General features: G+C 45.9%; 1 protein-coding gene across 1 annotated transcript; it reads left to right on the top strand.

Moving 5' to 3' along the window:
• Positions 1–18408: 18408 nt before the first annotated feature.
• On the top strand, positions 18409–23954 carry PIM1 (Pim-1 proto-oncogene, serine/threonine kinase). The gene is made up of 6 exons (XM_080665042.1): positions 18409–19042; positions 19147–19253; positions 19366–19416; positions 19508–19874; positions 21644–21820; positions 22535–23954. Exons 1-6 carry the CDS (start codon positions 18961–18963, stop codon positions 22690–22692), a joined length of 942 nt encoding a protein of 313 aa, XP_080521168.1. The 5' UTR covers positions 18409–18960; the 3' UTR covers positions 22693–23954.
• The last annotated feature ends 760 nt before the right edge of the window (positions 23955–24714 follow it).

Here is a 24714-nt window from a genome sequence, read left to right as displayed (position 1 = left end):
TGATCTTTCCCTCAATTTTTTGCTTACAAGATTTTAGGGCCTTACTACCATATGATGGGTTTTTCTGTCCATGCAAATTCAACCTCTGGTGTTTACACACTCCTGTTCCTCCTTGCTAAAATTTGAATTTCCCCATCCTGTCCTCTCTGGTTGATTCCTCTCTTCCTATTTATGTTCAAGACCCACATCAGGTGTTATCTCCTCGCCTAAACCTTCCTTGACCTGGAGGTCAGGTTTAGAGGGTTTCGTAGCTTGCTTTGCATTCTTAGTCCTGATTCTAATCACGGTAGAGTAAGTGTTTAACTGTGCGAGAGGTGCCTATTAAACGTTTGTGAAGAAAGGAGCCAAAATGGAGAGGCAATGTATAAGCAAAGAGAGATGGGAAATTGCAAGTCTCACCCTGCCCTTGCCCTCTCCTCACACTCATAGAGAAAGAAAGACATGCACGTGTGAGCAGAAGACCTCAGAATAGCTGGGTCTTAGTTTCCTTATCTGTAACACTGGGATGATGACAGTACCTGCCTCATAGAGTGGTGGTGGAGGAGGGAGTGTTGTTATAAGGCACTTATACTTGTCTTGGCACACAGAAAGGGCTCAGTAATGTTAGCCATTATTTGCTATATTAGACTGTTTCCATGCTTTTATGCAGGAGTCACGCCACTTACTAAGGCGATGTTTCCCAGGTACCTGAGTAAGTAATTGGGATCAAACCTATTGCCCAAATTTAGACCCAAGATATCCGAAAGACATAGGTGGCCCTTTGGGCTTTTGTGTGTTGCTGGCGAGTCTAACAGTTGAACAGCTGAGCAGTGCTAAGATCTCCTGGGACCCAGACTAGTGCAACAGTGCGGGGAGGGGAGTGCATAATCTTTGTCTCCAAACCAAGACGGCCTCATGGAGAGAAATGGCTTTGTTTTGAGTTCTCCAGAGGGCACGATTAAGACCAAATGAAGGGAAGTTACAGAGAAATAGATTTTAATTTATCATTTAAAAGCTTCCAGACAAGTATAGCTGAATGGAACAGGCTGCCTCATTAGGCAGTAGACTCCTTTTTAGTAGTGGTAACCAGGGTCTGGATAATTAAAATGGATATTCTAGGACCCTCAGCTTTGATTCTTGATTCTGGCCCTGTTCAGGTGGCTCAGTTGGTTGAGTGTTGTCCCATGCACCAAAAGGCTGCTGATTCAATTCCCAGTCAGGGCACATGCCCAGCTTGCGGGCTCAATCCCTGGTAGGGAGCATACAGGAGGCATGATCAATGTTCCTCTCTCATATTGATTTTTCTCTTTCTCCCTCTCCCTTCCTCTCTCTCTGAAAAAAAAAGAAAAAGAAAAAAAATCTCTTGATTCTGAAATAGGAAATGCTGTCAGTTTCTGTTACAGCCATGGACTTGGGAATTCAAAGACTTGGCTTCAGATCCCAGAATTGCCTTTGATTGTGGGATACTCATTAACCTATCTTTGCCTCAGTTTCCTCATCTGAAATAGGAATAACAACCCCTATTTCCCTCAGTATCAGAGGATTAGATCTTTTAAAATACGTAAATACTTTAGCACAGTTTATATACTTAACACCCAATAAAGGACAACTTTTTAAAAAAATCCTCACTGAAGGTATGTTTTGTTTTGTTTTGTTTTTTATTAATTTTGGAGAGAGAAAAGGAGGGAGAGAGGAATCAAACACTTTGATGTGAGAGAGAAGCATCAATCAGTTTTTCCTGCCCCCACCCTGACCAGGGATCAAACCCACACCCTAGGTATGTGCCTTGACCAGGAATTGAACCTGCAACCTTTCGGTGTACGGACGACACTCCAGCCAACTGAGCCACACTGGCCAGGGCAAGGGCAGCTATTTTATCGTGTTCAATGCTCTCTCATATTTGCTCATATAAATTCATATCGACGTCTGGGATCTTTTTATCTGTAAAACTCAACTCCCTTCCACCAGTCCTTTCTCAGTGTTTGCATGTCCCAGCTCACTCATTTTGGTTAATCTGGGCACTAGTCACTCATCCAAACCCAGAGATCAAGTGAGAATATTTTACCTCGAAGCCCAGGGAGTATGTGCCTTCTGGGTGGGTTCCAGAGTAAATGCCCTTTTCCTCTAAGTGACATAAATAGTCCTGTCACTGCTTCCAAGCTCTGTTAAGAAGAGGAACAGACCTGTTTCCTCTGGTGTCCCCTGAGCGCTGATAACTGGATGCCAAGGAGTTGGCCTGATCATGTGGGGTAGGCAGCTGTCTACATGGTGTAATCTGAGGGGTTTGAGGAAATCCCCCTGCTTAAAATATCTTCTTCCAATGTCCAGCACAGATGCCTGAAATTACTATTCTTCACAGTAAGATGCTGCTGAAATGCAGTTGTTATCCAGAAGTGGACTCACATTCAGCCATTAGCATTTGTTAGCACCTCGGTTTAAATGATCAGATAAGTTGATTGAGTAGAGTCCCAAACATAAGCAGGCACAAAGAAGTTTCAACAAGAGGAGCTGATTCTAGAGGGTTAGGAGTGGGGGGCACTGGGCCACTCTGGTGGGGTCTGTGTGGATGGTCAGGACAGTTTGGGGCAGCAGGGAGAGCTCAGTCACAGGTAGGAGGGGGGCAGGTTGGAGAGGCTCTGAACACTGTTCCAGGATTTCTCTATTTTGAATGCTACTATAATTGAAGATATTTTTAAAATAACACTTAACGAAGTGAAATTTCCAGGTTAAATTTAAAGTTTTGATCGCATGATGCCAAAATGCTATACTTGGGTTGAAATCCAATCCAGTCTTTGTGTAATTTGTATAATCATCCTTGCATTAGGCCATTCATTCATTCTTTTATTATTATTATTATTATTTCAGAGAGGAAGGAAGAGGGAGAGAGAGATAGAAACATCAATAATGAAAGAGAATCAATGATTGGTTGCCTCCTGCACGCCCCCCACTGGGGATCGAGCCTGCAACCCAGGCATTTGCCCTCACCAGGAATCAAACTGTGACCTGGTTCACAGGTCCGTGCTCATCCACTGAGCCACGCCGGCTGGGCTTGCCATTCATGCTTTCATTCAATCAAAAGTTGTTGAACTTAGAGAAGTGCCAGGTGCTATATTAAGCTCTGGGGACACAGGCTAAATCAATAATCTCTGCCTTCATACAGGCTAACTGTTCACCAATCTGAGATCATTTAACTCTTCTTGGGTGTTGCATCTTGTAGAGTAGAGTCAGTCTACATTCCTGACATTCGGATTCTTTTGAAAAAGTCATTATCCTATCTAATAAAAGAGTAATATGCAAAATAACCGTCACTCCGCTACAAAAATGGCGGCACCCATAGCCACAAGATGGTGGCGCCCAGTCCTCTTAGCCCCTCCGGAGTCCCCCAGTCCGCCCAGCAGCGGCAGTCCGGGGTGTCGGCTGGGAGGCACCAGCGCCCAGCACAATCCCCGGCCACAGCCTGGGCTGGGGTCTCAGGCCGGCAGGGGTGCTCCCCCTGTGGTGTGATCCCTGGCCATGGCAGCAGCCTGGGCTGGGGTCTCAGGCTGGCCGGGGTGCTCCCCCTGCGGCACGATCCCTGGCCAGCAGCAGCAGTCCAGGGTGTCCGGCTGCAAGGCGCCCGCCCCCGACGCAGCGATCCCCGTCCAGCGGTGGCAGCCCGGGTGTCCAGCTGGGAGGCGCCAGCGCCCGGTGCGATCCCCGGCCATAGCCTGGGCTGGGGTCTCAGCCTGGCCTGGGCGTGCACCCCCTCCAATGCCATCCCTGGCCAGGCTGAGACGGCAGCCTGGGCTGGGGTCTCAGCCTGGCCGGTCTGAGGAGGCAGCCTGGGCTGGGGTCTCAGCCTGGCCGGCACGCACCCCCAATGGCGCCATTCCTGGCCAGGCTCATATGGCAGCCTGGGCTGGGGTCTCAGCTTGGCTGGGCTGAGGCAGCAGCCTAGGCTGAGGTCTCAGCCTGGTCAGGGCGCCATCCCCGGCCAGGCGTGGCAGCCTGGGGTCTCAACCACTGAGTCACACCAGCCAGGCAGATATGGAGGAATCTTAAATGTTTCTTTTTAAAAAATATATATTTTATTGATTTTTTACAGAGAGGAAGGGAAAGGGATAGAGAGCTAGAAACATCTATGAGAGAGAAACATCGATCAGCTGCCTCCTGCACACTCCCCACTGGGTATGTGCCCCCAACCAAGGTACATGCCCTTGACCGGAATCGAACCTGGGACCCTTGAGTCTGCAGGCCGATGCTCCATCCACTGAGCCAAACCAGTTAGGGCTGTCCAATATGCTAAAGAAAAAACCCTATCTAATAAAGAGGGAATATGCAGGGGAGGGCATTTGGGGGTGACCGGGTTGTCAGGGGAGGGCAGTTGGGGATGATCAGGCTGGCAGGGGAGCAGTTAGGCATTGATCAGGCTGGCAGGGGAGTGGTTAGGGCAGCTGTGGGCAAACTACGGCCCGCAGGCCGGATCCGGCCCATTCGGCTGTTCTATCCAGCCCGCGGAGCCGAAAGAGCAGAGGGTTCTCTTGCTCTCCCCTCTGCTCCTTTACTTTGAATTTATATTAGTTCACACAAACACTCCATCCATGCTTTTGTTCTGGCCTTGCGGTCCAGTTTAAGAACCCATTGTGGCCCTCGAGTCAAAAAGTTTGCCCACCCCTGGGTTAGGGGGTGATCAGGCTGGTAGGCAGAAGTGGTTAGGGACAATCAGGCAGGCAGTTGGGAGCCAGCAGTCCTAGATTGTGAAAGGGATGTCCGACTGCCTGGATTAGGCCTAAACAGGCAGTCAGACATCTCCCGAGGGGTCCCAGATTGGAGAGGGTGCAGGTTGGGCTGAGGGACACCCGCCCCCCCTCAGTGCACGAATTTCATGCACCGGGCCTCTAGTAGTAGTATATTTGTTGAACTGTTACAAAATTTAGTAAAATTTTGCAGTAATTCTATCTTCCAGAGAAGGCCAATCTGAATGATTTGGTTAATTATCATTTTAAGGCACCAGATACTGAGTGCCTCTGGTATACTTGCCAATTATTGAGTTATGTCTCAGAGAGAGCTATTATTAGCCCCAAATTACCAACAAGGAAACTGAGTCTTTTGAGGTTAAGATTACATAACTTCTAAGTGCCTGAGTCAGGATTCAAAACCAACTCTGTCTGACTCCAAACTCTGTGCTCCTATTGAACATGAAAGAGTAATTTCTTATAAACATTTTAATGGTTAACATCTATAGATGCTTGTAGAGTCATCTAAAAATAGCATTATCTTGTCATAGGCTTGGATGGGAGCTCCTGGATTTCAAAGCCAGTATTTCTGTAAAATGTCGAACAAAGCAAATTAGCTTACTAGGGCTGTCATAACAAAGTACCACAGTCTGGTGGCTTAAGCAATGGAATTCATTTTCTCACAGTTCTGGGGACTAGAAGTTTGAGATCAAGATATTGACAGAGTTGGTTTCTTCAGAAGCCGCTCCTCTTGGCTTGTACTAGTAGATGGCCACCTTTTCTCAATCTTCACTTGGTCTTCCTTCTGGGCCTATGTCCTTTCTCCTTTTCTTACAAGGACCAGTCAGATTGGAGTAGGGCCCACCCATATTACCTCATCTTACTTTACATAAAATAATAAATGTGTACTATTTCCAAGTACACATTCTGAGGTATGTGGGGGGTTAGGACCGAAACACGTGTGGGGTAGGGAGACACTATTCAGCCTCTAACATGAAGCGAACCTCACGGTGCTGATCATTACCTGAAGAGAGTGGATAATGGATGCTTTGCTTTACCATGGTCACTTCGATAGTTGTTTCAGAAATATCGATAAACATCCACTGTTCAAGGCTTGGTGCTGAGCTAAAGAAAAACTATGGCAGACACGGTCCCTGTCTTCAAGAGCTCACACTCTGGAGGCCATTTATTTTATTTTTTATATTTTCCAAACTATAAGAGAAAGTTTCTTTTAAAAGTCACAGAGGTAGGAAAAGTGAGTTGTAGAAGAAATGGCCTCAGGAAACAAGTTACAGAGGCTAAAGGAAGGCTCTGGAAGCCCTAGCGGGTTTGGCTCAGTGGATAGAGCATTTGATTCCGGTCAAGGACACATGTCTGGCTTGTGGGCTTGATCCCCAGTGAGGGGTGTGCAGGAGGCAGCCGATCAGTGCTTCTCTCTCATCATTGATGTTTTTATCTCTCCTTTCCTCTCTGAAATCAATAAAAAGGCTCTTGGAGCTTAGAGGAAAGAGAGAGGCAAGGAAAACGTGCCTGAGGGAAGGAGAAAGGCGATGTGTGCTCCATAGAGAGAACTGCTGGAGGGCCATTTAGAGAGACCAGAGGTTCGCAAGCTCAGAAGCACATCCATGTCACCTGAAGGGCTTGTTTAAACACGTAGCACTGGGCCCCATCCCCAGAATTTCTGATTCAGGGGGTCTGGAGTGGGCCCAAGAATTTGCATTTTAACAAGTTTCCAGGTGCTGCCAGTCTGGAGACCACACACTTTCAGAACTACTGAGCTGCACCTACCAAGATCACATGTGACATGTATGATTGAGGTGACAGGTGGTCCGAGAGCACAGAGGAGGGGGCTGTTTTCTGTTTTTCATGTTAAAGCAGCTGAAGAGACAACCGGGAAAGTCCCTTTGTACCTGAAATTCCCCCCAAAATTTTAGCATTTAGACCTTGATTTTGTAAACATATTATGATAAGAAACAATGTATTGCCTGTACCATTAACTTGCTACTTGGCAAATACTCCCTTTATTACTAATTATCTATACTAATAAAAGAGTAACATGCTAATTAGACCGGGAGACCTTCTGGAGACCTTCCGGACATCCTTCCGGACAAAGCCAGGGGCTTGGTCGGCCGGCAAACCACCCCCAAACAGCCCTCAGCCCCTTGCCCAGGCCAGCCACGCCCCCCAGACCACCCCAGGCCCCTCCCCAGGCTGGCTCCACCTCCCAAGGGGACCCCCACCCTGATCTGGGACCCCCTTAAGGGAAGACCAGCCCGTCCCCACCCGTACACCAGGCCTTTATCTATATTAATAAAAGGGTAATGTGCTAATTAGACTGGGAGACCTTCTGGATGTCCTTCTGGACAAAGCCATGGTGGCAGGTGGAGGCAGAGGCGGTTAGGGGTGATCAGGCAAGGAGGGGAGGGCAGTTGGGGGTGATCAGGCCGGCAGGGGAGGGGGCAGTTGGGGGCGAGCAGGCTGTTGGGGGGGCAGTTGGGGGCGAGAAGGCTGGCAGGCAGAGTGGTTAGGAGCCAGTGGTCCTGGATTGCAAGAGGGATGTCCGACTGCTGGTTTAGGCCTGATCCCATCGGGCCTTAACTGGCAGTCAGACATCCCCCAAGGGGTCCCAGATTGGAGAGGGTGCAGTCCGGGCTGAGGGACCCTTCCCCACCCCCCACCCCCCCCCCCCCGTCCCGTGCACAAAATTCATGCACCAGGTCACAAGTATCTATATAAGAGAGCCTGGGGTACAATAAATTCTGGGTTCTATCCTTGATCTGAAAATGCTATGGGAACTTTGTCAAATCTCTTCCTGGCCTGAGATTTGGTTTTGGTCATCTATAAAACTAGAGATTAGATGAAAAGATCTTTAAGTTTCCTCTCAGCTCACTCTTTATGGTCCTATATGTCTTGTCTTACCAGGATAAAAGATCCTTAAGCAGAAACTAGAACCATGTCTTTTGATTCTATGGGTCTCCAGAGTTCCTAACACAGAACCGTAAACATAGTAGCTGTTCAGCAAATGTTTATTGATTAATTGACTGAATTAGTCAAAGCAATGTAAGGCACAAGGGATTCTTGGCTCAGCGCTATAGCTTCCGCTCACCCTAAGGCTAATCCTTCCCCACCTGTGTAGCTGCCAGAAGCTCTCATTTTCAGCAGCCTTCCTCTTTGTCACCTCTCACTCACATCGTTAACTTTTTTATTTTATTAATTTTAGAGAGCGAGAGGGGAAGACAGAGAGAGAAACATCAACTTGTTCCACTTATTTATGTATTCATTGGTTGCTTCTTGTAGGTGCCCTGACCAGGGATCGAACCCAAAACCTTGGCATATCGGGATGGCACTCTAACCAACTGACCTACCTGGCCAGGTCACACCATTAACTTTTAATATTGTTCCAATCCCCATTCATTTCTCTTGGGCACAATGCTGAAGGAAATTATCCACAAACTCTATTGTCTTTCCATTCATTACCTTATTTCCTGATTTTATTTAATCTGGCTCGTGGCCCTCTGCGCTCTAAGTGTGACCTCTCACACACAAAGAAATACTCCATACATTGTCTGGCTCTTAATCAGGGTCTGTTTCATAAATTAGGGCTCTTGCCTCTCTCACCTGTGGACCTTGGGCAAGTTAGTTACCTTCCTGGGTAGAATAATAATTAAGAGGATTAAAGACAAAATGTATGTGCTACATGAATATCTACCATATATAATATGTGCTGCCATATTATATGGCACATAATAGTGCTTTGTACATAGTAAACATTCAAATAATATTAGCTATATGTACATATATTTTAAATATGGAACACTTTACAAATTTGTGTGTCACCCTTGTGCAGGGACTATGCTAATCTTCTCTGTATTGCTCCAATTTTAGTATATGTGCTGCCGAAGTGAGCACAGATATTTCTATAAAGTAGACTGTACCTACTTCTCTAAGCCTTTGGCTTAGGAACCTGGCAATCTTAATTTATAAAAGTGCTTTTCTGAGGAAGGCAAAATTTCGCTCTGAAATCTGTATTTTTAGTAGAGCAAACAGCCGCCTGCTTTTTTCATCATAATGGCAGGGGCAAAGATTAATGCAGGAGACAGTCACAGGATCTTTTTCTTTTCTTTCTTTTTTTTTTTTTTAAATATATTTTATTGATATTTTACAGAGAGGAAGGGAGAGGGATAGAAAGTCAGAAACATCGATGAGAGAGAAACATCGATCAGCTGCCTCCTGCACACCCCCCACTGGGGATGAAGTCACAGGATCTTTGATGTCTTCTTTCTTGGGTTAAATTAAATTCAGTTTTTTAAAAAAATTATCTCTTTGCCAGGCTAGCATGGGTCAGGGGTTGAGCACCGACCTATGAACCAGGAGGTCGTGGTTCGATTCCTGGTCAGGGCACATGCCCGAGTTGCAGGCTTGATCCCCAGTGTGGGGCGTGCAAAAGGCAGCCAATCAATGATTCTCTCTCATCATTGATGTTTCTATCTCTCTCTCCCTCTCCTTCCCTCTCTGAAATCAATAAAATACATTAAAATAATTTATCTGTTTAGTACTTCCCAAAGGAAGCAATATAGTCTTTCAAATTTTACTATAGAGTCTCTGCACTTGTGAAGAGCTTAGGGTCTCATTCATGGCAAACACTCAATTAATGTTTGCTGCTCTTAAAGTTGATGCCATGATGGCACTGAACACTTAGATAACAAAAGAATATTATTGTGTCAGATTACTAGCACATATACTGTAGTTGCCATGAGTTTAAAAACTGTTGTCTGGAGTGATCAGGGAAAGCTGCAAGAAGTCCAAATGGCCTTGAGTTGGTGTGAAAGGATAGACTGAACTTGGGGATATGCATGTAATTTGGGCTCAAATATGTAATCTATGTTGTCTTTACAGCCCTGAACAAGAAGACTGGCTATTTGCCAACATAACTTACATTCATAAGAGCTAACTCTGATGACTGCCAATGATACATTTGATTCTCATCTAGTGAGTGGGTATATCCTTAATGAAGTGGCATCACTGAACACAGGAGCAAGCTTAACCTACCCAGGGAAAAGTCACACTTTCTATAAAGAGGGTAACCCAGCTCTTAGTTTTCCAGAGTGAGCAAGATTGTACGTAGAAATTCTAAGAATCTTTGACAAAGTTATACATGAAAGGCCATAAAAAGTGGTTCCGTATTTGTGTATGGTTGTTTTAGTTCTGGCCGTGGTGAGCTGTCAATGTTTGTTTTAGCAGCAGCAGCACCCAACCTAAAAAGAGAACTAAAACACAGTTGGAAAGAGGAAGTATATGTTGAAAATATAACATTTTCCAAATTACTGAGTGGATTTCATCCAATCATGTTAAAGCATGTCCTTGTCACTTAGATCTTTAAAAAAAATATATATATATACATATGTATATACATATACATATACATATACATATACATATACATATACATATACATATACATATACATATATATATTAATTGATTTTAGAGAGAGGGAGAGAGAGGGGGGGAAACATCGATGTGAGAGAGAAACATCAATCAGTTGCCTCCCATACACACCCCAACTAAGGATCAAGCCCGCAAGCTGGGTATGTGCCCTAAAAGGAGATCCAACTGGTGACCTTTGGGTGCACGAGATGACGCTCAACCAGCTGAGCCACTCAGCTAGGACTGTCTTTTGGATCTTGAACACTTTATGTGTTAAGCTACTACTGTATTTCCAAACCATAAGCTTTAGAGATGACTTAAATAGAGAACCTGCCTAGTTTCTTCTTCAATGAAGACAAATAAAATCTATCATCTTTTTCATCTCTTTTCTTCACCTTTTGCATTATGACATCAGGAGGTCCTATTGATTTCTCTTTCTGGCTTTCTGTTTTTGATTTAAAGAAACATTCCCCCCCCCCCTTGTTTTATTGAGATGATTGACATATAACATAGATTAAGTTTAAGGTTTATATCATAATGATTTGACTTACATGTATTGTGAAATGATTACCATAATAAGTTTAATTAACATAGATCAACTCATATAGATACAAAAAAAAAATGTTTTGTAATGAGACCTCTTAGGATCTACATTCTTAACAACCTTCAAATATACCACACAGCAGTGTTAACTATAGTCATCATGTTGTACATTACATCCCCAGTACTTACTTATCTTATAATTGGAAGTTTGCACTTCTTGACTACTTTTATCCAATTCCCCCTCCCCCTGCCTCTGGTAATCACAATTCTGATCTCTTTTCCTGAGTTTGTTTTGTGGTTTTTTTAGATTCCACATATAAGTGAGATCATACAGTATTTGTCTTTCTCTGATCTATTTCACTTAGCATAATGCTCTCAAGGTCCATCCATGTTGCTGCAAATGGTAAGAGTTCCTTCTGTTTTATGGCTGCATAATATTCCAATTTTTTATACATACCACAATTCTTTATCCATACATTCATCAATGGACATTTAGGTTGTTTCCATGTCTTGGTGTAGCTAAAGAAACTTTTATTCATTCATTTCCCATGTATTGGGGAATACAAAGAACATAATACAAAGCATCCTTTGCCTGAATTCCTGACGTTACTTACCCCACTCCCTCTCTCCTTTTACCTACTCATCTCTGACCCATCCTTTAAGATCCATGTTAAGTTCTACATCCTCCCTGGAGCCTTTCATGACCTCTTCAGGCTCCTCTGAACCCTGTCCCTGTGGATGACACCCTCAGTTAGAACCTAATCATAGAGTACCTTGTTAAACCCCTTAAACTCATCTTGTGTTCCTTGGAAAAGCAGAATGGCATGGTGGGTAGGAGACAGCTCTGTCACTTAGCCATGTAGCCTTAGGCAAATTACTTGTTTATTTATCTGTAAACCAGCAGAGATAGTAAAACTGCCCATGTCATAGGATTTTTTTTTAAAAATATATTTTATTGATTTTTTACAGAGAGGAAGGGAGAGAGATAGAGAGTTAGAAACATCGATGAGAGAGAAACATCGATCAGCTGCCTCCTGCACACACCCCACTGGGTATGTGCCCGCAACCAAGGTACATGCCCTTGACCGGAATCGAACCTGGGACCCTTCAGTCCGCAGGCCGACGCTCTATCCACTGAGCCAGACCGGTTTCGGCCCATGTCATAGGATTTAGATGAGGATCCATAAAAAAGTGCTTAGAAAAATGCCTTGCACATTTTTATTTATTTATTTATTTTTAATAAATCTTTATTGTTCAGATTATTACAGGTGTTCCTCTTTCCCCCACCCCCCATAGCTCCCCTCCACCTGATTCCCCACCCCACCTCATGCCCTTACCCCCTGCCACTGTCTTCATCCATAGGTGTAAGATTTTTGTCCAATCTCTTCCCGCACCCCTCACACCCCCTTCCCCCTGAGAATTGTCAGTCAACTCCCTTTCTATGTCCCTGATTCTATTATATTCACCAGTCCATTCTGTTCTTCAGATTTTTTATTCACTTGATTTTTAGATTCACTTGTTGGTAGGTATGTATTGATATCATTTTGTTGTTCATAATTTTTATCTTTACCTTTTTCTTCTTCTTCTTCTTAAAGAATACCCTTCAGCATTTCATGTAATCCTGGTTTGGTGGTGATGAACTCCTTTAGCTTTTTCTTGTCTGTGAAGCTCTTTATCTGACCTTAAACTCTGAATGATAGCTTTGCTGGGTAGAGTAATCTTGGTTGTAGGTTCTTGCTGTTCATGCCTCGCACATTTTTGATGCTCAATGTTGGCTACTATCAGTGTCTCTTTTGCCAATCCATTTTTAACACTTAGCCTGTATGTTCAATGACAGGATGGTTTCTGCCCTCACTACATTTATAATTTAGTTGTAGAGACTAAACAAATGCAGAAAAGAAAGGATGTGTGCTATTAAATGACAAATAAGATACACAATAAACAAATGTTTTCATTAGTATCTTTTAGTGTCTAGAAAGATGTTCCACAAAATCTTTTTGAGCAATTTCCCCCCCCCCCCTTTTACCTAGATGCATTCTGTGGCTTTTCAAATATACATTAGCAATTGTATTTTATGTTTTAAAAGATGGCAGACAACCCCCTCACCAACTCCCAGACATATGACATCCTTTCTATTCTCTCTCTCAGGGCTTTTGTTCACATGCCTGGTTTGTTTTCTTTTTGTTTGTTTTCTTTATCTGTAGCATAGATTTTCCTAGTCTCCCAATCTTCTACTAAGGTATTTTATAACAGTCTCCAGACTTCCTGTAGCCCTTTTACATTTTAAGCTACTCCTTTTTGTTTCTTATCTATCCACTAATACTCAGGAACTATAAAATCTTTGTGTACAGTGCCTTCAATAAATATTAATTCAAATAGTACTGAATGTGTAAAATTATTATTTTTAAATGAATTGGTAATAAATTTGATTATACTTTACTGGATAATATACTTTCTTCTCCAACCTTGCTGTGGAAACTGAAAGTTGACTAAAAGAGATTTATAAACTTGAAACAAATGTCACATGCTATCCAGGACAAGAATCAGTTCTGGCTTGACTATATGGACTCCCTGGCCATTCTAAAGCTGACACTCTGGACTTCCTAGGTGTTCACCAGTGCAGAATTATTACAATTTAAAATGGAGGCTTTAGTCTTTTTAAAGTTGGACTGTTTCATGTATTACTGTTTGTAGTGGATTTTCTTTTTTTATTTTTATTTTTTATTTTATTAAGGTATTATATGTGTACATATCTTACCATTGCCCCCCCCCACCCCACTCCCATACATGCCCTCACCCCCCAATGTTTTGCATCCGTTGGTTACTCTTATATGCATGCATATAAGTCCTTCAGTTGATCTCTTATCTCCCCCACCTCTCCCTAACCTTCCCGCAGTAATTTGACAGTCTGTTTGATGCTTTATGTAGTGGATTTTCACATATATTTCATACATATGAAATTTAAACTCTTCTTAATAATCTTAAACTCTTGAGGCAATATTTTAAGGTATAGAAGTATATTGCAGTTGGATTGTTCAAAATTTCCCCTTTTGATTTCACCAGAGAGAGTAAAATAAAAAATAATAAATTTTTCAAAATTAAACTTCAAACTTGAAAAATGCAGTAATTGTATTTTTAAGGAGAAATAAGAGATACAGACCCAAATGATTTTCTCCTCATTGCAAATAGCTTATAGAGAAAGTTATACAGCAGATCCTCCAATAAGGAAACTTTCAACGTTGTTTTGTTATAAAGTTGATGAGTTGCCCTAGAAACTTAACTCTTTTAGCCTATGGTAAAATTGGTTTTGCTGCAGTTCCAGGACAATTGAGGACTTAAAGTACAGACCCCCTTGCCGAAACCGGTTTGGCTCGGTAGATAGAGCGTCCGGAATCGAAGGGTCCTGGGTTCGATTCCGGTCAAGGGCACGTACCTTGGTTGCGGGCACATCCCCAGTGGGAGGTGTGCAAGAGGCAGCTGATCGATGTTTCTCTCTCATCGATGTTTCTAACTCTCTATCCCTCTCCCTTCCTCTCTGTAAAAAATCAATAAAATATATTTTTTAAAAAATAAATAAAGTACAGACCCCTACTTATAAAAATGCATCAACTTGCCCTAGCCAGTTGGGCTTAAGATCACATACCTTGGTTGCAGACTCCTTCCCCGCCCGGGCCCTGGTCGAATCTCGTGCAGGAGGCAACCAATTGATATTTCTCTCTGTCTTTCCCTCTCTCTTCCACTCTACCTAAAAATCAATGGAAAAATATCCTCAGGTAACGATTAAAAAAAAAAAAAAAGCATCAACTAGACTCAGAGGTACTTTAAAAAATAGTATACAGGCATCCCTTTCAAACTCAATTCTTCTAAACTGTGATTACAGAAATTGCTGAAGTCATTCCTTTGACAATGGCTTGATTAAATCCATAGCAGGTAGAAGGATTCATTTGGGTATTGTTCAAATTAACATTCTCCCTTTTCCAGAGAATTGTTAGCATTATTATGGCCTTTATCTTCCTAAAAGCTCTTGTCCTTTAATAATTAGCATGCTTTTTCTGATTCCTTGTTAGATTCTTTGAGACAAGCACAAGTAGTGCTTGCTTTTTATTATTTAAACTACATTTTGATGAATCAAAACATCAAGTTCCCTACACTTGAGAAAAGTAACTTTTAACATGAAACATACTTGAATGTTTAATAATTACATTTAAAAGCAGTTTTAAGTAAATAAAAGCTCTTGCCAAGTGTGGTCCATGTTTTGTAACTTCCAGCTTTGAAGTATCACCATATAAAGCAAACATATTAAATGTTCATCACTTTAGCTCTAATTAAATATTTAAGCCTATAAAGATCTAGAGAAAGTGAAAAAAAGGTTAAACTTGATTTAATGTATACAACTATTTTGAATCATATTCTCCCCCAAGATGATTAAATCAAACTATCCTGAATTTCCCCTTTGGAATCTTCAAAGGGCAAGACCATTCTAAAATTCTTTTTCATCATCATTGCCATAATCACCTAAGCATTATTGCCATATAGCTAATATTTATAAGTTTACTCTGTGCTAAGCTATGCACACAATTCTGCTTTATATGCAGAATTTTATCTGCTTCTTACCACAGCCCTATGAGGTAGGTGCTATTATTATCTCCATTCAGAGACTGAAGCTTTAGGAAGGTTAAGTAACCTGACGAATATCACATAACTAGTTTAGGTGCCAGATCACAGATTTAAAAGCAGGCTAACTTAGTTTAAAGCCCTTGCTTTTCACCTTAATTTTGCCTAAGCCCAATTAATTAACTTAAATTTGGTATAAATAGACTTTAATCATGATCTTTTTTGGGGGGGACCCATTTTGGTCTTCCCCTTCATCATCAAATGTTAGATAAAGTATACTTTCAAGGAATAGGAAGATAAGATACAAATAATTGAAAACTTAATTAACACTGAGATTAAAAACAACAACAACCCAAATAGATTATTGTGACTGAGTGGACAGTGGATGAATGCTTGGAGTTTATTTAGCAATCTGGGTGGAACCACAATTGTTTCCTGATGGCTATAAAGGCTTTAATAAAAGTGAAGAGGAGAGGACATTCTGAGAACAGGTTGGCTGCTTCTGTAAAGGCAGGAATTCTGGATAGTGCTAGGTGAGTGTGAGCATGTGAGATCATAGTAGGGCTTGAGAAAAGGAAGGGAGGGTAGAGGGGATGGATGTGTGTGTGTGGGGGGCCAAGTACATTTACACTTGATGCTTTAGTACCATGGGCAGTTTTAGACCCTGATAGGAGGAAGTCTTTAAATCCTCAGGAGTTGAATTTGGGTCATTTCATCTCTTCCTCCTTTGGTGTCACCCTACTTATGTTTCATTTTTCTAAATGTAAAAAGGGAATGACTCTTGTTCCCTTGGGTTTTCTCCTAGTCATCAAAAAGGAACGGGCTATCCCTGCCCGGGTAGCTCAGTTGATTGGAGCATCTTCCTTCCCAATAATGCCAAAGTTCGGGTTTGATCCCTGGTCAGGGCACATTCAAGAATCAACCAATGGGCAGGCTCCTGTGGCTCTGTTGTTGAGCATCCACCCATGAACCAAGAGGTTGCTGGTTCGATTTCCAGTCAGGGCATATGCCTGGTTGAAGGCTTGATCCCCAGTAGTGGGTGTGCAGAGGCAGCCAATCTATGATGTTTCTCTCTCATCAATGTTTTGATCTCTCCCTTCCTCGCTCTCTAAAAATCAATCAAAACATTAAAAAAAAAAAAATCAGCCCTAGCCGGTTTGGCTCAGTGGATAGAGCATCGGCCTAGGGGCTAAACTTGTAGCAGTTGCCATCAGTGGCCCATGAGTTCCAAAAGGTTGGTGACCACTGGTTTAAGGAAACCTTGTCCCAGGTTCGATTCCAGTCAAGGGCACATGCCTGGGTTGCAGGCTTGATCCCCAGTGGGGGGCGGGGTGTGTGTGCAGGAGGCAGCTGATCAATAATTATCTCATCATTGATGTTTCTCTCCCTCTCTGAAATCAATAAAAATATATATTAAAAATAAAAAAATCAACCAATGAATGCATACGTGGAACAACAAATCGATGTTTCTCTCTCCCTCTCTCTCTAAAGCCAATCAATAAATAAAAACTTTAAAGAATGTATGAGTTAGCCCGACCAGTGTGGCTCAGTGGTTGAGCTGTGACCTATGAGCCAGAAGGTCAAGGTTTGATTCCTGGTCAGGTCACATGTCAGGTGGCAGCTCAATCCCCAGTGTGGGGCGTGTAGGAAGCAGCCAATCTATTTTATTTCATCATTGATGTTTCTGTCTCTCTCCCTCTCCCTTCCTTTCTGAAATCAATAAAAATATATTTAAAAAATGAGTTAAGCCACAGTACACAAAGGAAAATATATACTATTTTATAACAAATTCAAAAACGTTGTAAAGTATCTGGGCATCTTTATAAAATAAGCACTGTAGAAAACTTTTAATTGAACATTTAAACTCATTAATGACTTGCAGGTGTACAGATCCTCAAATATCCTTTTTTTCTTTTAAGTGGCAGAATCTTGAAAAAAATTAAAATAGGATAGAGTTAGCTTTTACGCCATTGACAATTCAATTTATGCATTACATAGAATTTTATTGTACTAATTTCAACGTCATTATCAACTCTACGTGAAGTTTAAAAGAACAAAGGAGGAAAGTCGAATTGGTCAGTTTTCCGTGTTATTTCCTCGGGAGAGAGGGGGTTTCCTTGGAGACACGCCTGGGCAGCCAGCAATTGCAGGTATGCCCGACTGGTAATCACAGGCTGACGGAAAGGTGACTACAACGTGGAAACGGATGAAATCGGGCGCAGCTCCCACGCGCGCTTCAGACGAGGCGTTTCCCTCCCCCGCCCTCACACGCGGGCCGGGCGGCGGCGGCGGCACCGTGCTAGCACTGGCGTCGTGATTTCCTCTGCGGGGGCTCACACATCACTTCGGAGGACGATTCCTTTCTGCTCTTTTAAAATAAAAATCGTGTGTGGGGGGGGGGCAGGGTGACGTTTCGCACGGGCTGACAGTCGCGATCTGAACCCCTGCGCCCAATACGCGGAGTTCTCCCCCTTTTATTCCAGGCCTGGGCCCCCTCCACTCCCTCCGCGAAAACGCCGTGACTCACATCTTTCAGATGCTTCCCCCCAACGCGCCCCAACACACCACCCCGCGAGGACCCGGCCCGAGCCCACAGCGTGTCGTCACCCCGCCCAGGCCGACTAGGAGGTCTCGGGTCTGAGTCACACGGAAAGACCACCCTCGTTGGCATCCCCACACACGTTGTGCCTCACACCCGACGCCGGCCGCCGGGCCTCCCCGGCCGCCGGGCCTGCTCGCCCGACGCACCAACGCCCGGCGTTTCTGCGCAACTTGTTATGCTCCAGCTCGAGCCCTTGACCCAAAAACCTCCGGGGAAGAGCTGCAGAGCCGGCCTCGCGCGGCCTTTGAAGGCTTTGTTATTGTTTGGGTTTGAATCGATACGCCCCTCCCCATCCTTCCTCCCGGCGGCTCTACACCCAGCTCCCGCCTCCCGCACGCCCCGCGCCCCTCCCCCTCCATTTTGGCGCCTTTTCCTTCCCGCCACGTCGTGGCGGCGTAGAGACCATTCTGACCGCGAGAGCAGGGCGGGGCGGGGGCGGGGCGCTCCGTGTTATGCAGATCAGTCGGCCTCTGGTTGGCTGGGGATGCGCCGGCGTGGGCGGGGCCTGGGCGCGGCGCTCGAGCGCGCGGGGCGGGGACCAAGGGAGTCGCCCTGGCCCGCGGCTTCCTTACCCCCTCTCCTTCCTCGGTCGGCTCGGCAGCCGGATCCCCGCCTAGGCCCCCGGGAGAGGCCCCGCCCCCTCCCCGCCCGCCCGCGCCCCCCGCAGGCGCGCTCCGCCCCTTTACTCCTGGCGGCGTTGCGAGCCCGGCGTCTGCTACAGCGGCCGCGGCGGCGAAGGCCCGAGAGGACTTGGCGGCAGCGACGGCGGCGGCGGGACGAGCAGCAGCAGCAGCAGCAGCAGCAGCTACCAGCCCCCGGTGCCGCGGCCCTGCCACACGAGTCCCACGAGCCGACAACCCCGTCGCCCTCGGCACTGCCTGACCCCGCCGTTGGGTCCACCAGCCGACAGCCCCGGCAGAGCCCCCAGTTGTCCTCCGACTCGCCCTCGGCCTTCCGCGCCAGCCGCAGCCTCGCCGCATCGCCACCCGCAGCCTTAGCCCAGCCATAGGCGCAGCCCGGTCCCCAGCTCCTGCGGCAGCGGCTCCAGGCAGTCCCTGCGCCGACACCCTGGAGGGTGGGATGCTCTTGTCCAAAATCAACTCGCTTGCCCACCTGCGCGCCGCGCCCTGCAACGACCTGCACGCCACCAAGCTGGCGCCCGGTAAGCGCCCCCCTCACCCGGGATGGGGAGGAGGCTGGACCCTCCGTGTGGGAACTGGGGGCTTGCGGGCCGGCACTGAGTCCCCTGCTCTCCCCCTTTGCTAGGCAAGGAGAAGGAGCCCCTGGAGTCGCAGTACCAGGTGGGCCCGCTACTGGGCAGCGGCGGCTTTGGTTCCGTCTACTCAGGCGTCCGTGTGGCCGACAACTTGCCGGTGAGTGGGCGCCACGCCGTGGGGAGGGCGCGCGGTGCGGGGAGGGGGCACAGGGCTGTGTGTTGGCCCCAGCGAGGGGATCTAATGTCGGCTCTCCTGGGGTGATTTCCAGGTGGCCATCAAGCACGTGGAGAAGGACCGGATTTCCGACTGGGGAGAGTTGGTGAGTGCCCAGGAGGGAGCGACCCCCAGGATGGGTGGGGTGAGGGGCGCCCTCCGCCTCGCGCGCTAACGCAGCCTCCTGGTGCCCGCAGCCCAATGGAACCCGAGTGCCCATGGAAGTGGTGCTGCTGAAGAAGGTGAGCTCGGGCTTCTCGGGCGTCATTCGGCTCCTGGACTGGTTCGAGAGGCCCGACAGTTTCGTTCTGATCCTGGAGAGGCCCGAGCCGGTGCAGGACCTCTTCGACTTCATCACGGAAAGGGGGGCCCTGCAGGAGGAGCTGGCCCGCAGCTTCTTCTGGCAGGTGCTGGAGGCCGTGCGGCACTGCCACAACTGCGGGGTGCTCCACCGCGACATCAAGGACGAGAACATCCTCATCGACCTCAATCGCGGCGAGCTGAAGCTCATCGACTTCGGGTCGGGGGCGCTGCTCAAGGACACCGTTTACACGGACTTTGACGGTGAGCCAGGCTGGGGCGGGAGCTGCCGGGAGGGAACTGCCCAGGTGACTCGGCCTGGCCTGGAGGCCTCGGCCAGCTTCCCTCTCTGGCCCTTTGTAAAGGTCATCGGGCAGCCTGGCTCCATGATAGCAGGGGTGGGGCGAAGAGAGCTTCCCAGCGTAGTAAAGCCGGGGATTTCTAGCCAGCGGAACCTGTACTGTTTCTGGCACGATTTTATTTTTTTAAGTAGAATTCAGTGGGTTCCAAGCTTTTCGGATGAATAAGAGGTTGTGGGCAACCGGCCGTAGCCCAGATTTCTGAAGTCTGACCCAGTTTGCCCGCCAGTAATAGGATGGGAAATGGAAGAGGGAGGAGAGAGAGGGAGAGATGAAAATTGATGCCGGTTTTTGTAGTTTTTGCTTTGTTTTATAAGAGTTTAGCTTTCGGTAAGGTAATTTTTAGACTGCATTTTCCCCTCCCCTTTGATCTAGGGACAGATAAGGAATAGAAACAGAAATAGTTTCACTAAATAATTCATTTTGTTGATTTTCTTTCCGGTGTTGTTCAGTGAGGGAGTCGGGAATGAATGTTGTGAAATAAGATCTCTTGCTAGTTTGAAAATTAGTTGGGTGTCTCGGAAGAGGAGGAAAACCTATCCTAGGGAAGGGCTTGGAGCAGGTTCTTTCAAAAAAGGTGGACCGGAGAGCCGGCGATCAAAGCCGAGTAGGGTGGGTCACCGGAGCCGCTCAGCGTAACCAACGACAGCCTTCAAAACTTGTGACTGGGGCTTGTGGTTTGTGTTTATTTGCCCTTGGAGGACGCTGGGCTGGGCTGCATTTTTTTGTATTTAACAGTTAATGGCTGGTCGGATCCTCCCATGTTTTTTCTTTTTTTTCTTTCGAGTCTTTGCTGCCCCCTGGTGAGCACCAAAAGAATGGCCCCTACTTTTTTTTTTTTTTACAACCCAAAGTTTGTAAACAGGAATCACGTGGTCTGAAACCAGCTCTGCAGATCTGTCTACCTTTCAAGTGAGGGGAGGAAAGGGTGTGGGTGTCTGCCCCTGCACTCAGAGGCGGGAGGAAGGCCTCCCAAAGGGCACCCTGACTTAGGATATTGTGCAAGTGCCCTCACCCACATCATATCTGAGATGGGAATCTCATCCTGGCTCCTGGGCAACCTTTAGTGCAGTCTAAGGTTTGTCTGTGGGATACCTCCCCTGATTATGCAGACATTCATCCCTTTATCCCCTTGTGGGTGGTCCTGCCACATACAAGCCTCAGGCCCTGGGTCTTCTGCCAGACCCCTTGGTTTCTTGGAGCAGCTTGTGAAGACTTTCAGTTTATGGTCTAGGCCAGTGGTCGGCAAACTCATTAGTCAACAGAGCCAAATATCAACAGTACAACAATAGAAATTTCTTTTGAGAGCCAAATTTTTTAAACTTAAACTTCTTCTAACACCACTTCTTCAAAATAGACTCGCCCAGGCCGTGGTATTTTGTGGAAGAGCCACACTCAAGGGGCCAAAGAGCCGCATGTGGCTCGCGAGCCGCAGTTTGCCGACCACGGGTCTAGGCTGGTAGAGAGGTGGGTAATGCTTTGGGTTGGAGAGATGCCATAAACTGCTTATCCATAAACTCCTTTAAGCTTAGGGAGGTAAATTGAGTTCACCAGCTCCTGAGGGAAGGGCGGGGGTGCCTTTTGTTTTAAAGAGTTACTCAGCATAGCACTCAGTTACTTTGTGTTTTATTTTTGCTAAAAGCGTGTTTTCCTTCCTATTCCCCTGGCTCACAGGGACCCGAGTGTATAGTCCTCCAGAGTGGATCCGCTACCATCGCTACCACGGCAGGTCGGCAGCGGTCTGGTCCCTGGGGATCCTGCTGTATGATATGGTCTGTGGAGATATTCCTTTTGAGCACGATGAGGAGATCATCAGGGGCCAAGTTTTCTTCAGGCAGAGGGTCTCTTCAGGTAACTTTTGGGAAACCGCTTGTTGAAGAGAAACAAGAACAGAGTCTTTGAATTCTGGGGAGCTTCACTCCAGGAGGTGGCCAGCCTCTGACTTCGAGTCCTAGGCCAGCAGTTCACCCTTGAGAGCTGACCCCCAGGAAGCCAAGGGCTTGCAGTTGAGCATTCTTTGGGAGGTCAGAGGAAGGGCAGGTGTGAGACTAGTAAGAAAAGACATCTAGTTTCACTGAAAGGTTGTTTAAAGTACCAACAGAATCATCCTGGTCCCTCAATGCCTGGCTGGTTTGCCAGGGAGGAAAACGTTGAGTGCTTGGTGAGCCTTCTCCCTTAAATTAAGGCAGGCTCTAAACATTGTGGTCCCAGTTACCTCACCGTGGGTGGTATTCATATTTGTAAGTTGGTAGGTGAATTGAATCACCTCCTGCTCACTGATGTCTCATCAAAATCCCTAGTCCTCCTCCTTGTATTTCTGATGAGTGGGTGTCGTGGGAAAGGCTCTAGCTATTGAAATTTGAAACCACAGATTTAAGAGGGGCGCTGTTTTTTTTTTAGCTGAAAGCAGTCAGTTGGATCCAGATGTTAATATATTCTCACTAAAGAATATGAGTTCTAGAAAGTATGTGGTCTCTGTTGGACCTCAGACTTGTGGGTCCTTGGGAAGGCCCTTGCATCACAAAAACAAATTGAGTCATTCATAACCTTTCTTGTTTCCTGCAGAGTGTCAGCATCTCATTAGATGGTGCTTAGCCCTGAAACCATCAGATCGGCCATCCTTTGAAGAAATCCAGAATCATCCGTGGATGCAAGATGTGCTCCTGCCCCAGGAAACTGCTGAGATCCATCTCCACAGCCTGTTGCCAGGGCCCAGCAAATAGCTTTTCCAGCAGGTCCTCCCCTCCTGGCAGATGCTCCAGGGAGGGGAATCTTTTGTACCAGTGACACTTCTCACCAAGCAGCACAGTGCTTGATACAGGAACAACATTTACAACTCATTCCAGACCCCAGGCCCCTGGAGGAGGCCTCGGACAGGGGAAAAGAGATTCCTCTGGGTGTCCTAGGCCTCAATTCCTCGTAGATGCTCTCTCCTTCTCATAGGTGTGCAACCAGCATTGCTGGACTCTGCAAAATCCCGGGGGTAGGGGTGGGGGAGGGGGTGTGGGTCAGAACCCTGTCATGGAACTGTTCCCTTCACTGAATGCCATGATGGTCAGGTTAGGGGAAAACGGGTTGGGGTGGGATAGGACTAGCACCATTTTTTAAGTCCCTGTCACCTCTTCCTTGACTCTTCTGAGTGCCTTCTGTGGGGACTCCGGCTGTGCTGGGAGAAATACTTGAACTTGCCTCTTTTACCTGCTGCTTCTCAAAAAATCTGCCTGGGTTTGGTTTTCCCTGTTTTTCTCTCCCATCCCCTTCTCCCCATCCTTCATATGAAAGGTGCCATGGAAGAGGCTACAGGGCCAAACGCTGAGCCACCTGCCCTTTTTCTGGTCTTCCTTTTTGGTTTTTACTTAACTGTTTCAAAGCCAAGACCTCACACACACAAAATGCACAAACAATGCAAATCAACAGAAAAACTGTAAATGTGTGTACAGCTGGCATGATAGTGTACAAAAGGATTGTAGTTGATCTAATTTAAAAAAATTTTTTGCCTTTAAGTTATTTTACCTGTTGTTTCCTTTTCTTTTTTTTTTTTGAAAGATGCGCATTCTAACCTGGAGGTCAACGTTATGTATTTATTTATTTATTTATTTGGTTCCCTTCAGCTCCAAGCTTCCACAGCTGCTGCCATAGTTTTCTTTTCCTCCTCTGACTTGGGGACCTTTTGGGGGAGGGCTGCGACACTTGCTCTGTTCTTAGGGTGATGGGGCTCAGGCAGGACTGCTGCAGGCCCCTCTCACCTGCTTACCTAGTGGGTGGGTGCTGTGGGTGACGGGAGGGGAGTTGCTGATTGTGTATATAGGGTAGATGCCTGAAAACCAGTTCTGGACAGCGTGCCTTCCGGATCCTCTGGGGCTGTGTTTGAAGCAGCGCGTAGCCTGCTGGTTTTATCTGAGTGAAATACTGTACAGGGGAATAAAAGATACCTTATTTTTTTTTTTTTATACCTGGCATTTTTTGAATAAAAACCTTTTATCTTAACTTGTGGCTTCTAAGTGTTATCTATGCAGACATGCTAATGTGCCTTTATTAACCACTTGGTAAGTGTCAAAATTTAACCTAGGAGGGAAAAAGGAACTTCAGCCTAAATCAGGTTCCTTCAACAGGACTTCTGGGGATAACCGCTTTTCTGAAACAATGTATGGCCAAAGGCGGGGGAGGCAGTCTTATGTGGACACGATTTGGCTTGAGGGGCCCCATGTAAAGTCCCAGTCTCTGTTCTTAATGCAAATTCTAGAGTTTCTCTTAATACAGCAAGGGGCGGGGGGGGGGGGGGGGGGGGGGCTATCTCCCAGTTGCACTAGTCACATTTCATGAAATAGCTGCTTGTGACTAGGGGCCCAGGAAATAGGACATTTCCATCATCGCAGAAGGTTCTAGTGAGCAGGGCTGAACTGTCAAACAGCCCTACTGTCCCCTACTAGTAAAACAGCATGAACCCTTGCTACATATTACAGTGATTGGAAAAACTAATTACTCTTAGTTTACTGACTCAAGTTTCCTTCATATGCAGTGTGGGGTTTGGTCATGAATAATGGTGGATGAGGGGAAATGTGCTTTTTGACAAGCAGGATTTTCCCCTCCAATGTGCTTGACAACAGGTTTATAAACAATAGGTGAGATGTTCTTCAATTTTCTTCCATTATCCCTGGTTGAGATAATTGGTGTTTGCAGTATGTTGTTTCTTTGCAGGAATCTTTAAGCCCCTTATTCATTTATATATACATTTTATTTTTTTT

Source organism: Plecotus auritus (assembly GCF_963455305.1).
Source record: "Plecotus auritus genome assembly, chromosome: 4".
NCBI classification, from domain to species: Eukaryota; Metazoa; Chordata; class Mammalia; order Chiroptera; family Vespertilionidae; genus Plecotus; species Plecotus auritus.
This window is presented reverse-complemented; position numbering and strand designations above follow the sequence as displayed.

Bases quoted from the DNA above. Each gene is read 5' to 3' on its own strand.
- PIM1 (XM_080665042.1), top strand. From the start codon at position 18,961: ATGCTCTTGTCCAAAATCAACTCGCTTGCCCACCTGCGCGCCGCGCCC. The intron at 19,417-19,507 runs GTGAGTGCCCAG...TGGTGCCCGCAG, and splicing joins TTTCCGACTGGGGAGAGTTG to CCCAATGGAACCCGAGTGCC. The intron at 19,875-21,643 runs GTGAGCCAGGCT...CCTGGCTCACAG, and splicing joins CGTTTACACGGACTTTGACG to GGACCCGAGTGTATAGTCCT.